This window comes from Micropterus salmoides, unplaced genomic scaffold (genome assembly GCF_014851395.1).
Source record: "Micropterus salmoides isolate LMB-PRFRI ecotype aquatic unplaced genomic scaffold, ASM1485139v1 Ms_hic_scaffold_2, whole genome shotgun sequence".
In the NCBI taxonomy this organism is placed as follows: Eukaryota; Metazoa; Chordata; class Actinopteri; order Centrarchiformes; family Centrarchidae; genus Micropterus; species Micropterus salmoides.
In genome coordinates this window covers 24,693,766-24,709,202 of record NW_024041150.1, presented here as the reverse complement: position 1 = coordinate 24,709,202, position 15,437 = coordinate 24,693,766, and the positions used below count along the sequence as shown (strand labels likewise).

Here is a 15,437-nt window from a genome sequence, read left to right as displayed (position 1 = left end):
GGCTAGTACATAAAAGTGATCATCTGTAATGGTCGTCAGCTGATTACACTGGTGGATTTCCCTGCAGTTGGCTCGATTCACAAATGCATTGGGTTTTTTTAAACCAATGGTCGACGGCATGGAAAACGTCTAGCATTGTTTTTTAATATTCATGCTTTATATCACAGCACTCCAGGGGTTAAATGAATTTGCTCACATTTAATAGCAATAAGTAGGGCTGTACCAAATATTTAGATCCAAACATTTCCAACAACACAGTGTTGTCAAGATGTTTTTATCTCACGAAATATTCAGCTTCAAGCCGTATTAGCTGCTGTTTAGCCTTTTCTAAACCACAGTGACCAATAATCTATATCTATTGCCTCTTGTAGTTTGTGACGCACTGAGTGAAGGTCGCACCCACTGAACTTCTATACTGGACTGTTTTTGGTATTAAAGTGCTGCCTACATGTATTTATGGTGATGAAACGGACGTTTTTTTTAGGCTGATGACATAAAATGACAACAGACATTCAAAGCTTCATTCAACAACCTCAATAGAAGCTTTGAATGTAAAAAAAAATAAAGAAAAAAAATAAAATTAAAAGATATCCGGTGCAGCCCTAGCTGTAAGGATGGAAAATAATCAAATTATCTATATTCCATATAATGTTGTTCAATATTCTGGGAGTAGACTTATTTGCTTTCTTCCCATAAGTTAGATAAGAAGGGTTGATACCACTCCGTGTCTGTAAATTAAATGTGGACCTGGATCCAGAAGATTATAAGCTTAGCTTCGCATAGAGACTAGAAGCAGGAGGAAACTGCTAGCCTGGCTACCAAGTTTCAAAAGTCCTCACCTCTAAGTCAAAGTCTAAGTCATAGATGAGTGTAAAGGAAGATGCTGCACCAGGCTGTTGTTCACTAACAGTCACAGCACATAACTCCCTCTAAAACCACACATTACATTTCTATATGAATAAAACAATGAAGATTGTATTTTTAAACCTGGTAGCTGTTCCCCCTGGCTTCCTGTTTTTATGCTAAGCTAGGCGTATTGCCTCCTGGCTCCTGACAGTGCTACTAATCTTCTCACCTGCTTGACTTTTCTCTTTTTTCCCCTTTTGGCTGAACAAACACCTCTGAGAAGACTGTGTCTGATCCCACACCCACATTAAAATAAAGTATAATACTTTAATGCTATGATTTCAGCTTATACACAGAGAGTGGAGACACTCCCATCTTCCTCAAGTGTTTATTCCAATCCTTATATGGAATAACTAAGTGGACAAGAACTTCAAAAGTACAAATGCTGATTGAACACATTTGTTTACGTTCAGTTTCAGATATTTTTCCAGCCTCTTTTAAAAACCAACGTCTATGAGCTGCTATTCATTCGTTTTAATCCCCATCAATAGGTATTCCCATGATATCAGACGTTTCCCCCCCAAAATGTCTGTCTGAACTCAGGGTACAATGACTTACATAGTCAAAATGTGTGAGCGGTTGATAGCATAAAGCGGATTAGAGAGTTTTGGATTGGCCTACCTCCGAGTTCCTCTCCGGCGCCCGACTCTCCATGATCTCATAAGCAGGATCAGCTCTGCGTCTTTCCTCGTTACTATTAAGCCTTTTGTCTAGTGGGAGAAAAATATAGTGTGTTTTAAATATAGGAAGCTAAACATTTTTTGTGCCAATAGCCCAGGAAGAAAATAATCGTTTTTTTTTTAAACAATCCATTTTGCAGGGGGGAAAAGCAGACATGGTGCTCTCTAGGTATGAATGCAGGAATTCCTGCAGAAGAGCCATTGGGACAAACAACATTGAGTCATCGTCTCACAATACCACAAACAAATAAAAGCTGTACTAACAACATGCAAGGGACAGACATCACCACCTGCATGCTGGTAAAGAGGCTGCACATGCAGCAGACAGTTTAGTGTCCTGTGCAAACGTGAAACCCAATCTAAACACTAAAATGTAAACACTGTTATCACTGATACTTTCAGTTTTATGATGTAGAAGGCCTTTACATTACAGCCTGACTGATACATCAGCACTGACATTATTATCTGATAATTTAGACAATACTGATAGATTTGAGAATAACTTTCTTCTTTATTGATATAATTGTCTATTTGTTTTACATAAACACATGACCAAGATTTTTGTTAAGGATTCCTTCAATTCTTATTTTTAAAGGAATTGTGACCACAAAGTGTACCGAGCAGGACATTTTACAGACTATGCGACAGCAACAGCCTGTAAAAGGACCTTGAACAAACCTTTGGCATTTCTGCGCTGCAATTTCTTGTTACTTAAAACATATATACTGATACGAGTTACTATCACACTCTGGCATACACACTCAGGCACCAGTTTGTCATTAGGCACACCTAGCTAGAACTAATGCAGTCTAATGCAACAGTCCTGCAATAAATCCTCCCTTCAAATATTCAGTTTGTGTTGAAACCTTTTTTAGAAAAGGTGGAGGCGGCAGTTTGTGCTGCTGTTGACGTGTATTGCTTTACACAGAGATGTGTTTTATTACGCCTACCCTCACTAATACAAATAAACACAAAATTTCAGAACAGAACTGCTAAAGATGCTGTATGTTTGAGGTATTTTACAAACAGTGTCCCCATTACATAGTTTGTCCACCAGAGAGTGCTGACAAGGACATTTTTCACAATTCTTAATCAAATTTAAGTAACTTGAGGGTATCAAAAATATTTTATGTTAAAAAACTAAATAAACAAATTTTGGCCAATAAATTGTTTTGTTGTGTTCTGGTACCACTTTCCAACAAGGAGCTCTTTTTTAAGGGTTTATAAGTTCTAACTGATTGCTAATAAATTATTTATTAATGCTTTATAGTTTACTTAAATAAGTAGTTTTGGGTTGCCAGGTTGCAAGATATTTCTTTGGCTGGTTGTTAATAAATGCTTAAGTCCTTTACTAATGCCTTCTAAATGAGTTTTAAGCCAACCTTCGGGTTGTGACAAATCTCTGACAGTGCCTTGTGATTGCTTACCTTTCGGAAAATGTATTAACAAACTTATATTACAATTTAAAACCCTTTGTAACAGGGGCCTTATTAAAAAATGGCACCGACTCTGAGGTGGAGCCTATATATCATTGCTTATTTCATTACTCTTGCAGCAACTTCAATCCCATCTGCTTTTCACGGCCCTGAACCAGCTCAGTTGTGAAAGCAACACAACAAAAGGAAAGATCAGAGTGAAGAGAGAAAACAAGCAGTTGATTAAACAAACTAAGCCAGGAGGAAAGTGTTTTTTTATTGATGATAAAGAGAACAACAGGACTGAAACAAAGAGAAGATCCGTTTCAAAGGACTGAAGAGGAAAAGGACACCAGAGGAATTGTAGAAGCTTAGTTATGAGTTCTAGAGGAAACTAGAGAAGAGGCCTCTTACCTTCACTGTTCACTTTCTGACCATCCATCTCTTCATCCTGACACTGCCCGTCCACGCTCTGCGATCCATCACTGTGAGCTTGACAGAGCAGTCCCTCATTAGCCGCTACTTCGTGTTCTTGGCTTCTCTTCAGCAGCCCAGTTGGAAAGGGCTGTGAAGTGGAGATGCACCTGTTGCGGTGCATTTCAGCCGGTGCGACCCGTGGAGGAGGGTGGCAGTGCTCTCCTTGACACTTCAAACAGTTTTCATAAATGGCAGCTCTTTTCTCTTGCTGTGAGTCGTGTGACGGTACACGGGGGCCAGTTGGCGCAGATTTGAGCTCATTTCCAAATCTCGGGCTCATGGACTCATACAAGTTCAGTCTGTTGGTCTTTGCCTCCAGCTGCCTGTCTGGGCTTGGAAAGCCTAACAGATCAGCTAAGAGACTGGCTAACTTCTCTCTTCCTTTCTTTGGCAGCGGTGAATCTTCACTCATCCTCACTGTTGGCTCCTCTGAGCTGTGGATGCTCCCAGAGCCAGAAGAGGCACAGGATTTCTCCAGAATTTTCTTCACGGCAATATTGTATTCGCTGGCAGCGCTACGTGTGCATGCTGGTTTGTCAACACTTTGATCTGCTGGATTGAATATGTGATGTTCTGGAGGCAGAAAAACCCTTTGACACACTGATTTTTGTCCCAAATCAAATCAGCAAACCATGAATGCTTTTTCTCATACATGCAGCAACTCTCTTCATGCATGCAGGGATCATTGCATGCAGTGTACATAGAATATTATAAGTGATTACACTTACCTGGTATGGCAGGTATCACTGAACCACTCACAGGGATGTAGGGCGTCCCCTGTGAGAAGAAATCCAAAAAAAGACACGCATGATATTCTTAACGCAAACTTAAAGATGCATCATTTCCTGGGTGCCGTGTTTTTCAGCAAAGGCTTCTCAAACAGGGGGAATTTTTTTTGTTTGTTTATTTTCAGATGCCTATTTAGTACTCCATGATATCTACAGCAGTAGGACAGTTTATATGTATGCATACAGTACAGTGTTACAAACATGTCACCCAGTGTAATAGTGTGGCTCATTTATGCCTTTTTGGAGTAGTTTTTGGACAACAATGGAGCTCTATGGCACAGAGGAAGAAGCAACATCAGGCTTTGGATACACCGATAATTGGATCAATTCTTTCTTTGTTTTTGGTCATTTATTAATTAAGAAAAAGATATCCCTCTAACAGTGGACTGTGCAGTTTCAAAGCTGGTCATGGTGTCATGGCTGCTCTGAATACCAGACAAAAGCATCCATCACAAAGAGCATATTCAACAACAATTTTTCTTGTCAAACAAACATTCAAGTGTGTTAAACAGTGTGTATTACAATACAATTAATTATAATACAATGGTGTTGATGCATTCATAAATAAATTCCAAAATGTGAAATCACATGTACTTAGTTTGTTGTTGTTTTTCTTTCACTGTGAGCCAATATACAGGGGAGGATTATGTTGCTCAGGCTGAGGATGATAAATGCCCTCCCACACTGCTCATGCCTGATCCATCAGCTTGTGTTTAATTTAGTTCACCGAGGACTCACTGGACTTTCCCCCCCCCCCCCGGTAATCAAATGCAATTTGCATTCTTAACTAAATGCACTGCCAGCAGGTGGAGCTATCAGTTTAGAGTATTCAATAAAAGTGACTGACCAAGAGAAAAAAAAAATTGACCAAGTTCGTTCAAATGATAAGGATTTCCAAGGAAATGTAAATCAGAGCTAAAGCTCAGCCTTAAAAGAGTGGAGCTCAGGCACTACAAATGCAAGAAGATATCTGATAAATGTGCTGCAGATTTCTACTATAAATCATCACAGACATGAGGAACAAAATCACAAGTTCAAAAGGTATAAATGATGTAAAGCTGTTTATCACAGCCAAGCAGGATAGAGCTCAAAATCCAGGGGTTGTCCTAAAACACTTTTCACTATTCACTTACAGCAGCTTATCAATAGTAGACACAATGGAGACAACACAGTAAAGCTGAAACAATTGGTAAATTAATGAAACAGGTGATTGTCAGAAAATTAATAGGCAACTATTTTGATAGTAGATTCAAGTCAATTTTAAACAAAATGCCAAACATTCTCTGGTTCCAGCAACGCAAATGTGAACATTATTTTATTTTTTTCCTGATATTAAACTGCATATCTTTGGATTTTGAAACAAACAAGCGATTTTTGTGATGGACAGCCATTTTCTTCATGACCAAAAGATTTAGGAAATAATCCCCAGATTAACAGATAATGAAAATAATGGTTAGTGGCAGCCCTAAAGCAAAGATGAATCAAACTCCAACTCCAGAATTGCCTACCAACGCTATGATTGCCAAGTCAAGGAGAAACTCAGGAAAGCGACAGCTCAGGAGCTTATTCCTGGGTATAGAAGCCGCAAATAAACTTGGATGACATGTTATTCCCATAAAAAAGAACCCTCCCTGAGCCAAACAGCATTGAGTTTAGCAATAAATAGGACATAGAGGTGTAAAAAGAGAAAAACACTCCCAAGGTCAAAATCTGCTGGATACAATGACAGCGTCAACCACAATTGACCGCTGACAGGCTAACTTCTTAAGACAGATGGGACACAGGACCGTTTGTTGTTTTGACACCAAACACAGAGCACCATCACCATCAGCCTGCACAATACCACAAAAGGTCAAACTGACGGCAAGCTTCAGAACAGATGATAGCGTGATGATGAGGCCTGCTCACACAAGCTGTTACTTTATTACCGTCGAGTTATACAACCAAGCACATTCAGGAGGAAGATGCCATTTTTTCAAGTCTTGAGACAAACAGATGGCCGAGGAGAATAGAACTACACTTACAACTGAGCTCAATTCAAGTCTGTTTCTGGCAAATCTGTAAAAAGACAAGGTTTTAGTCAGCAAAACTGACGCCGAAAGATATCTTTCCACTCACCTTAAATCCGCCACACACTGAGCAGATGGTCACGATTGTTTTGGAGACAGATGTGAGAGAGGCGCAGATGTGGCAGGAGTTTGGGTGTTCACTAGAGGGCGCCACCTTGGTTTTCTTACTCTCCTCTGAGGGTCCCTGTAAGTGTTCACTTATCGACTGACTGTTAGAAGTTTCCAATGGACCCTCAGAGGTCATGGCACTGCTTTTATTGACACTTGCTGAGTCTGTTGTGAGGCCTAAAGAGGCAGGGGTGTCTTTAGTTGGGGTGGAGGGTTCATTATCTTTGGCGCCCCCACTCTCCTCCTGTAACAGACTCCTGGGAGAGTCATAGAGATACCTAAGTGATGTTGGTACCTGGTATTCATGTCCAGAGGAAGTGGGGCAAGTACAAGGGCTCAGGTCTTGAGCCAAGTGGGGAGGCAAACTGAAAACAGACCCAAAGTCCTCCCCGGGGGTGATATCCAGGCTGCCTGTGTAGGAGGAGAAACTTCCAGAATAAGAGGAATGGCTGCCGGTGGCGATGCCGCTGTCAGATGAGCTCTGACGGCCAATCTCCTGAAGCTGACGGGGGGGTTTTGCAGACGGCCGGTTTCCACCTCCCTGGTTGACTGAGAGCTTCTCGATGCTCTGTAATGCCGCTTTAGCGCCCACATGGCCGGTGTTTTCGGATGGGTTGGATGCCGGTTCGGTCCAAATGGCCAGCCGGCTGCCAATACTGCAGTCTGATTGGCTGGTGTCTGACGTGTCGGAGGAGCCAGATATGCTGCGGTCGTCCCCCCCAGCAGACGTGCAGTACGAGACTGCCAAGAGAGATGATATCAATAAAACTTTATTGGATTTAATCAACGGCATTAACAAAAAAAAATATGCTTTCATCATGTCATCAATAAAACATTAATTATTATTATCCTTATTATTAAAACATAATCTCCTCGTCCGTTTTTCCTCAGTCACTATTCAACACTTAATAGGAACTATAAATCACCCTTCTCTATCTGCAAACTTAATTTAAACCCAAACACAGCATTATTAAAAGCCAATGTATGATTTATACTCATTGCTGAGGAAGAAGGATCCCTGTAGTAAAAGAATGACTCTGGGTGTTTTGGGATGAATATGTAATGAAAGATACACCTTCAGGGAAGGAAGATTTGTAAAATGGGCAAACATTTAGCTGCAGTTTCGCCTTTGAAGGAGAGCAGAGCATTACAGTAACATCCTCTACCTGTGCTGCTTCTGTGAGAGAGCATGCTCAGCCGTTTCTCCAGCTCCTGGGCCTCGTGGTTCAACCTCTCCTCCAAATTTGTCTGACTGGCGGGGCTGGGGTCTGTTAAGAAGAGCATCCGAAGCACAACTTCATCCACAAAAATGTATTATGTGCCTAGTATAACATCTTGCCAATTGACTACAGTTGAAAATTAGCCTGCTGGCTAACACTGGCACATTTACAGAAATGTTGATTAATGTGCACTGTCCTTAAATAAATAAATGAAATGAAATGAAATGAAATGAAATGAAAAAGGCTTATTTCATATATACAACTTGTTATAAAACATTCAAACTAATTAGTGACTACAGGGTATGTTTAGTGCGTCTTGCTACTGTCACAGATGTGGGATCAAATGTGACGCAGCTGAGCATTTTGTACTGCCCTGACACAGGCACAGCTGTGAAAACACATCCAACTACTCCAGAGAAACAGGGAGAGACACTTTGAACCACAAGGGTCTCAGTCACATCTCTGTGGCACCGTGGAAATAAATGTATCAGCCACAACTTGTTAATGAAAGAAGAACTGACAAACACTTCGGCAGGAGTGCTGTGTACCAATATTTCGTCAGCGAGTGTCACAGGCCTTTGGGCGAGGGTCACGCAGGGGAACACCAGTTTTTGTACGACACTGCAGGGTTTATTAATAGCGCTGCCACGTGGCTCTGTTGGTACGCGCTCTGCTGTTGTTGGTGCAGTTCTAGGATCTAATGTACCATGGACCACCAAGGTCAACCCTAACAGTGGATCAATTTTTTGTTATCTGTCCAAGCCTGCAATGGTTATGTGGTAAATGGACTCTGCAAAAGGTTCAGATCACATTCTGCATGTGAAGTACCGAGAGTATACAACAATGAAAATATAACAGACTGGAACAAGCTGTTCCATGACTTCAGTGAGTCTTGCTACTGATGCCCCTTTTCTCATATAGTTATATGTTGATTACATGCCTAGAAGACAAAAGGCTGTGTGTCCTACTGGTATTTAAATAAAATGCAAATCATAACATCAAGAGGCACATATTCCCAGCTGAAAATCTGATTATGCAACAATGTATGTCAGGAATGCAAATAGATGAACTATTAATAAATGTATCACTGCAGTCTAGTGTAGACAAATTAAAATTGAAACATTGATTTGAAATCCAAACCGAAAGCTTCAGAGCTAAGATTTCAACTAAAGTTTAACTTTTGCATTTAGTCAGACAGCTCAATGTTCTCAATTATCAATTTATTCTCCTTCCTTTTAAACTTCTATCTTGAGCTAGAGACTAAACTCTCTTTGTCCTACTGTACATCACACAAACACCAGGAGGCACAGACTCCCCAGGTTGCTTGCTGAAAAACAAAGCATCGCAAAAGTACAAATAAATAACTTCACATTTCAGGAAATGCATTTGGCTTAAGGAAATTTACCAACTGCATTCTAGCTTAAAGATAATTGGTAAGATTCAAACTAAGATTTTAAAGTTTAAGACTAAGATTTCAAATACTTGTACAAACCTTGTAAAGTTCACACTTAATACTTGTAGAATATATTCTTATTATAACCACATTGTTTTTGTCATGATGAAAACATACTTTCGTCTTAATGAAGGTTCTGCACTGCGGTGGTGTATTGTTGCTTTCAATCAAAGGCTTTGTTTACTACAGCATCTCCACTATCTGCTGCTGTTCATCATCTGAGAGAAATTCAACATCATAGTTCCTCTGCACTCCATTTAAGCAGGTTTCTCTGCCATTGCTGCTATGTGACAAGCAGCATGCCAGCATGACCAAATGCAGTGCAGCCAAAGAGATCAAAAAAGGAGTGCGTCTTAGACTTGACTAACAGGTGTCGCAGCCTATCACATGCCGTATTTTTGCGGTTTGCTCATCCCAGCTAAGCTCCGCTCACGCTTCCTCCCCCACTTTGACCAAATTAGGATTTTCTGGCTACTGTAACTGGCAAAGATGGCAGTGAGCTGTACACAGGCTTCAAAAGTATGTCCTCACTACATTTTTCTCATGTCTATGATTATGAGATTAGGAATTGAAACTAAATAAACTGACTAACAGCCCTTACTAAATTTCGTTGTACCTTCACAGTGCAAAGACAATAAAGACTATTCTATTCTCTTACAATAATAATATAATATTAAAATACCAATAACAGTAATGGTAATAATAATTTACTCCTGCATCCTTTGCAATCTGCTCATTGCACTATTGTCTGAATCTATTTTGTTTTGTTTATAGTGTGTGTATATGTGTTCTCTATACTGTAGCCTGTGCTTGATTTTATTACTGCATCATTGTGTTACTGTATTATTGTATAAGTAAGCACTTTGTGAGCATTGTACAATCCAGAGTCAGATTCCTCGTATGGTATGTGTACACATACTTGGCAATAAAAGCTGATTCTTATTTCTTACTGCTCTCCAACAAATTTGCTATACCCAATTAGAGGAAAATATTGTACTTGTTAAATCATAAAATCTTAGTTTATACATTATTTTCTAACAAATTTTAAAGGACCAACTCAACATTTTGGAAAATGTGATAGATCTGCACACTAACTCTGAAGCTACAGCTAGCAGCCGGTTAGCTTAGCTTTGAATAAAGTTTGAAAACATGTAGCTTAACTCTGGCCAAAGGTAACAAAACCCACTGGGTTAAAAAATAAACACCTCTAAATTCATTCTAATTAAAACCTTAATTCTTATTTATTTAATCTGAACAAAAGAACAAAGAATACAAATTACAGCTGGCTTCAGCTACAAATTTACTGTAAACATATGTGTGTGTTATTAATCTTCTCATATGATACAACTATTGGCAATCAAGTGAATATTAGTAAAACTATTCCTTTAATTTTAACCGTATAAGTTAAAAGTTATATTTCATGTCGGTAAAGCTAACTAGCTAGTCAGTTAAAATTTACACTTGAAGCTGCCATAGTTATCCCTATCGTCTCACCACACGACATTTTGATTACTCGTTATGTCTGTAATTTTCTAGATGAACGTTCTCTTACTGAAGGTTTAAAATTCACGGCAATAAAATTTGTATCCTGGAGACTAAAAGGCAGAGAGAGGCGGAAACGGTTCGACACACAAGTGAGCCTGGAAACACAACAGCACAAACACAAAATAAAGGCGGAGATATTTAGTCAGGAGCTGTGTAGGATGGAGACAAGGGCTGACGTGAACCACAAGTGAGAACAAGAGATGCAATTAAGGGCTGCATAGAGGAATAAGATAGAGCATAAAATGAAGGAGAGTCAAGCAGTGGGTGACAGAGTATGAAATGAAAGGGGGGAGGCAGCAGCGGAATCCTGTGGATGAGGTTACATACATGCCCGGAGTGATTAGGAGGCTTTGGCTGTTCTACTTGCGTGAACTGTGACTTTGACCCCTTGCTCTCCCTCCGACATCCTCCCTGCTATTTATTCTACTACACACCACAATAATAGGAGTATGAGCTCAACCTGCGATTGGGCGGCGAGATGTGTGAAAACCAGAATATCCCACAAGCCCCCTCAGCTGCCTGGCCCACATTTCCTGTTAAGTTGCACACTGGGTGAGAACATTTTTCAAAACTGCTAGTGTGGAAAATTGAAGGTGCTAAAGTGGACAGCAGGGGAGCAGATAATGTTTAACGGCTGTAATATTAGATCTAGCATCCAAATGCGTTAATAAAATAACAGATAAAAGGTATGAGAGCATTGTCTTGTCTGTATCAGACTATTTCTACCAATTCTATGTTTGATGATAACTGATTTCTTAGCCACTTGGAGTCAGCAAAAACAGGCTGTAAACACAACAATGACATACTTTGCTAACATGCTAGCAAACAGTTTATTTGCGCATTCAGCAGATACGGAGCAACATGGCCATTGATTTGGTATTTGTGTCCACCTGACGAATGTAAGTGCAATATTCACCCTCCTTTTGTTGGTTTCCACCAACTCCACTTCAGTTCCTAAAATGCTCCCCTATGTTTACCAGCTAGGCTAATCCTGTTGTTTGTTGCTGTGCAGGAAGTGTACAGTGGATTGATCAGAGCCTAATCGATGAAAACAGTTGCAGTGACGCTGAATCAAAACAGTAAAACCAAAACAAAAAGCCAAAAGACCCTAAAACTCTCGGTGTCGGAAGGTTTTAACAATGTGGAGGACCATCTTTTATATCAGATAGGGTTGAAACTTATAGTATTTCTTCATGACGTCTTCAAATTGCCTGTTTTGTCCAACCAACAATGAAAACCCTAAAGATATTCACTTTCCAATCACATAAGACAAAGAAAAGCAGCAAATCCTCTCAAAAACTTTGACAGATTATCAAATGTATTCATTTTCTTGTAATCCACTTTCAGCACTTAAATGAACAACATTGATGTTATTGTGCAAAAACAAGTTATGCAGCAGAAAACAGACCTAAAAGTATTTTTTTAGCAAAGAAACTAAGCAGATACTGTCGAGTTTTTACAGTGGTTGGTAGATGAACAGGAGAGCGAAAGAGCTGATGGTGGACACGCTACAGTATAATGTAGCAATATTCTACCATTTTAACTCTTTGGAAAACGTATTATTCATTATTTTATGAGTTCAAGCGCAATTGAACAAAATTATTCAGTAGTTTCAATATTATTCAGGCTTTACTTATTTAGTCAATAATTACTGATAGGGGTAGTGTCTCAGATACTTGTGCAATGCAACGCAATGTAAATGTATGGTATGATGTGTGTCATTGTGAAGTCTGTGTTACTGCAGCCTTGTGCGTCACGGATGCCCAAAACAAATTTTCCTTAGGGGACAATAAAGTTGAACTTGATCTTTATTATACTAATATTCACAAATGGAGATAATGAATTTCACTCATTAGGTCTATCATTTAACCAGTATGCTTGGCATCTTTGACAAATTAAAATCTTGTCAGACAATCCTGCTTTAATAACAGTAAAAAAAAAAAACCAACAACAATGAATGGCTGTTGGGAACTCGTCCCGTCCTCCAGCACGCCCACCAGTAGCACTACACAGTCAACTATACATAGACTACAATTGAATTTGCTGCCATAATCACAGTTAGTACAGTAGATATCCTCTTACTGATGTTTAAGGTGACCCAAAGCTTTACATTCAGTACACTTAAGTCAGGGGTTAGGGCGTTTGACTAAAATTATAAAATTGCTTCAGAGGATTACACAATTACGTAAAAAAAAAAAAACAGCTGTCAGTCATAATTTAGTCACATCAAAGCACATCCATCCACTGAGGAATCCTCTGACTCATTCTGCCAAAAATGGGTGGATTCCAGGGAGCCAGCATGAAAAATCCCTGGAGGCACAGAAGGGGAGCCATGCAGGGTTTGAAATGGCAAGTGTTGACTTAAGTGTTTGCTCATACTCCTTGGCAACAGCGTGGCTATTAATTATCCAAATAAGCATCACATTGAGATCATTGCCCTTTCTTTATATAATAGTCCTGAGAACTAAACTTTTCCTTTCTGTGAAGAACTCTTATGTGCAGTTGGTTTTTCCAGTCCTTTCCAGCTAAGGAGCTTTAAGCACCTCTGGTACTGACCTGGCAAAACTGGCCGCAGTCCAAAGGGGCCTCTGGTGGGGGAGATGCCTCTGACGATGCAGTCGAATAGAAAGCTGATCTGCTCACTCTCAGCAGATGAAAGCAGAAAAACACCGGCCCCTGTAGAAAGCAGACTTTATTAGTGTCACGTTATTTTTTGCAGCACTGAAATATCCACTACCAGGGCAAATATTCTGTATTTAGTAGAATTTTACTTATATTGTTTGTTTTGGCACCACTCCAAAACCCAGCGATTGTCAGTTTACTCTCACACAAGTTAAAGAAAAATCAGCAAATACTCACAATTAAGAAACTGGAACCAGAGAAAGTTTGGCATTTCTTTCCTTTGACAACAGTCCACAGGCAAGCTAGCAGCGCTGTGAGGGTGTACTTACACAGCCACACAGCTGTGCTTTAGGCTTAATGCTAATATCACCATGCTAATAACAATCCTAACACAAAAATTATAATTTTGACCTAAAGATGGTGGTAGATGAAAAGTTGAGGGATCACCAAATTTATTACAATCCATCATGAGGGAGACGTTAAAGTCTGTACCAAATTTCAAGGCAATCCATTCACTAGTTACTCTTAAAATTTCACTCAAAACTACAACCTGTCAACCTGATAGATGCGCTAGAAAAACATTTAGAGGTTCATCAAACTCATTAGGACTCGTCAACTGGACATCATGCATATCTGTACAAATTTTGTGGCAATCCGTTTGATAGTTGTTGAGACATTTCAGTATGGATAACTTTGCTTTAATAAGATCAATAAAATATAGTCTAAAGCTGGAAAAACTGTGATTTTAAAGGAAACTACAGTATATGATCAAAGAATAAGTGACGAAAAACAAAAAATCCAACCAAACATTCAGTGCTAACTTTTGGTACTTGACAGTTTTTGATAGTCGGTGCCACGGACACATATTGTTCCACAAAGGCATTGAGGTTTGATACCCAGCCCTTGTAGTGGCTGCTGCATTTCATATTAAGTCACAAAAGAAAACCTAACTTCCTCTTTATTGCTCCCAGTTCATCCTTCACATCAATTTAAAATGTCATCAAAAGTGAATAGAGAGGCTAAAGGCTGTGCTCCAGAGGTCTCTGACAGTACAACTTACAAGGTATCACTAACAAAGGGTCATTATGTTGCCCTATCCCTGAGACCACCCATGTCAAGGCAGGCCTGAATAACATTCCCAGCACTGCCCTGGCTGTGAGCAGGGTCAAAGGTCTGCAGCAAAGTTTGCACCAGTCAAAATTGAAGATGTATTGCCTGCTTAGTGCTGTTGTGATATGGATCTCCCCGCAAGCACATAAACTACCTAGGTTAGACTCTGAATTGTATCTCTACAAATCTTTGTACTCATGTCATGCTTATGATAGCAGGTGATTGAACATCAGGTGCACTGCCAAAAGCTACGGTACAGAAAAAACACAAGGCACAGATGGCAGGGTTTGTTTAGATTACAATCCAATACAGATTCTGTGTAGGAACAAAAACAACTCAAGTGGACCCTTCTGGTCTCTCACAAAGTGATAAAACAAAGCATCAATACAAAGTAACACAACTTAATACATAAACGTAAATTAGCTCATATATTCACTGAGAGCAAAGCCCGGCATTTTTATTCTTACAGCAGCAAATCCATCCAAGCAGGAAAACATTAAAGATGCTTTTCTGTCTATTCACCAGTCATCGATGTCTACGGAACCAGTGCCAGCTTCCCTCAGAGGTACCGATCAAGGTTATTATGGTTTTGGATTTTTCATTAGTTTTTATTTTTATTTCTTTTGACTTTTTGTTTTTAACGTGGGTTTGCTAGTTTAGTTTAGTTTTTATTTTTGGAAAATGCGTTTTAGTTAAATTTTTATTCGTTTTAGACTTTGTTGCTGCACGATGCCAAACTCAGTTCAGTTTAGTTCAGTCCAGTTTAGTTTTTTCACAAAACATTAAAATACAAGTACAATCAGAAATATTTGTGTAAAGGGACACCCTTTTTTAAATATGAAGTACTGACATGTTGTCAAAATAAATACTTCAAATAAATGAAGCACATGCAATCTACAGTATAATTTCTAAACTACATACAGAAAACCCTAAGAGCTAAACTACCCTAATCCTACAGTGGTATCGGCAAATCAACGCGCGCACCGCTGAACTGCCGGTCCGGCCAGACCAACTGCCCCGCAACATCCCCCGGCTTCATATCCA

At 39.5% G+C, this 15,437-nt stretch overlaps 1 protein-coding gene across 3 annotated transcripts in view; it reads right to left on the bottom strand.

Annotated features, from left to right (window-relative positions):
* The window catches only part of LOC119912146 (protein Dok-7-like), a 41,575-nt gene that overhangs the window by 16,962 nt on the left and 9,176 nt on the right, over window positions 1-15,437 (bottom strand). For all 3 annotated transcript variants that reach the window (XM_038731175.1, XM_038731176.1, XM_038731174.1), the window contains exons 5-10: window positions 13,218-13,337; window positions 7,610-7,711; window positions 6,385-7,184; window positions 4,207-4,255; window positions 3,416-4,051; window positions 1,528-1,616 (exon numbers count right to left, since the gene is read on the bottom strand). In XM_038731175.1, coding sequence (XP_038587103.1) covers window positions 1,528-1,616; window positions 3,416-4,051; window positions 4,207-4,255; window positions 6,385-7,184; window positions 7,610-7,711; window positions 13,218-13,337 — 1,796 coding nt within the window. The remainder of the gene's footprint in view (window positions 1-1,527; window positions 1,617-3,415; window positions 4,052-4,206; window positions 4,256-6,384; window positions 7,185-7,609; window positions 7,712-13,217; window positions 13,338-15,437) is intronic.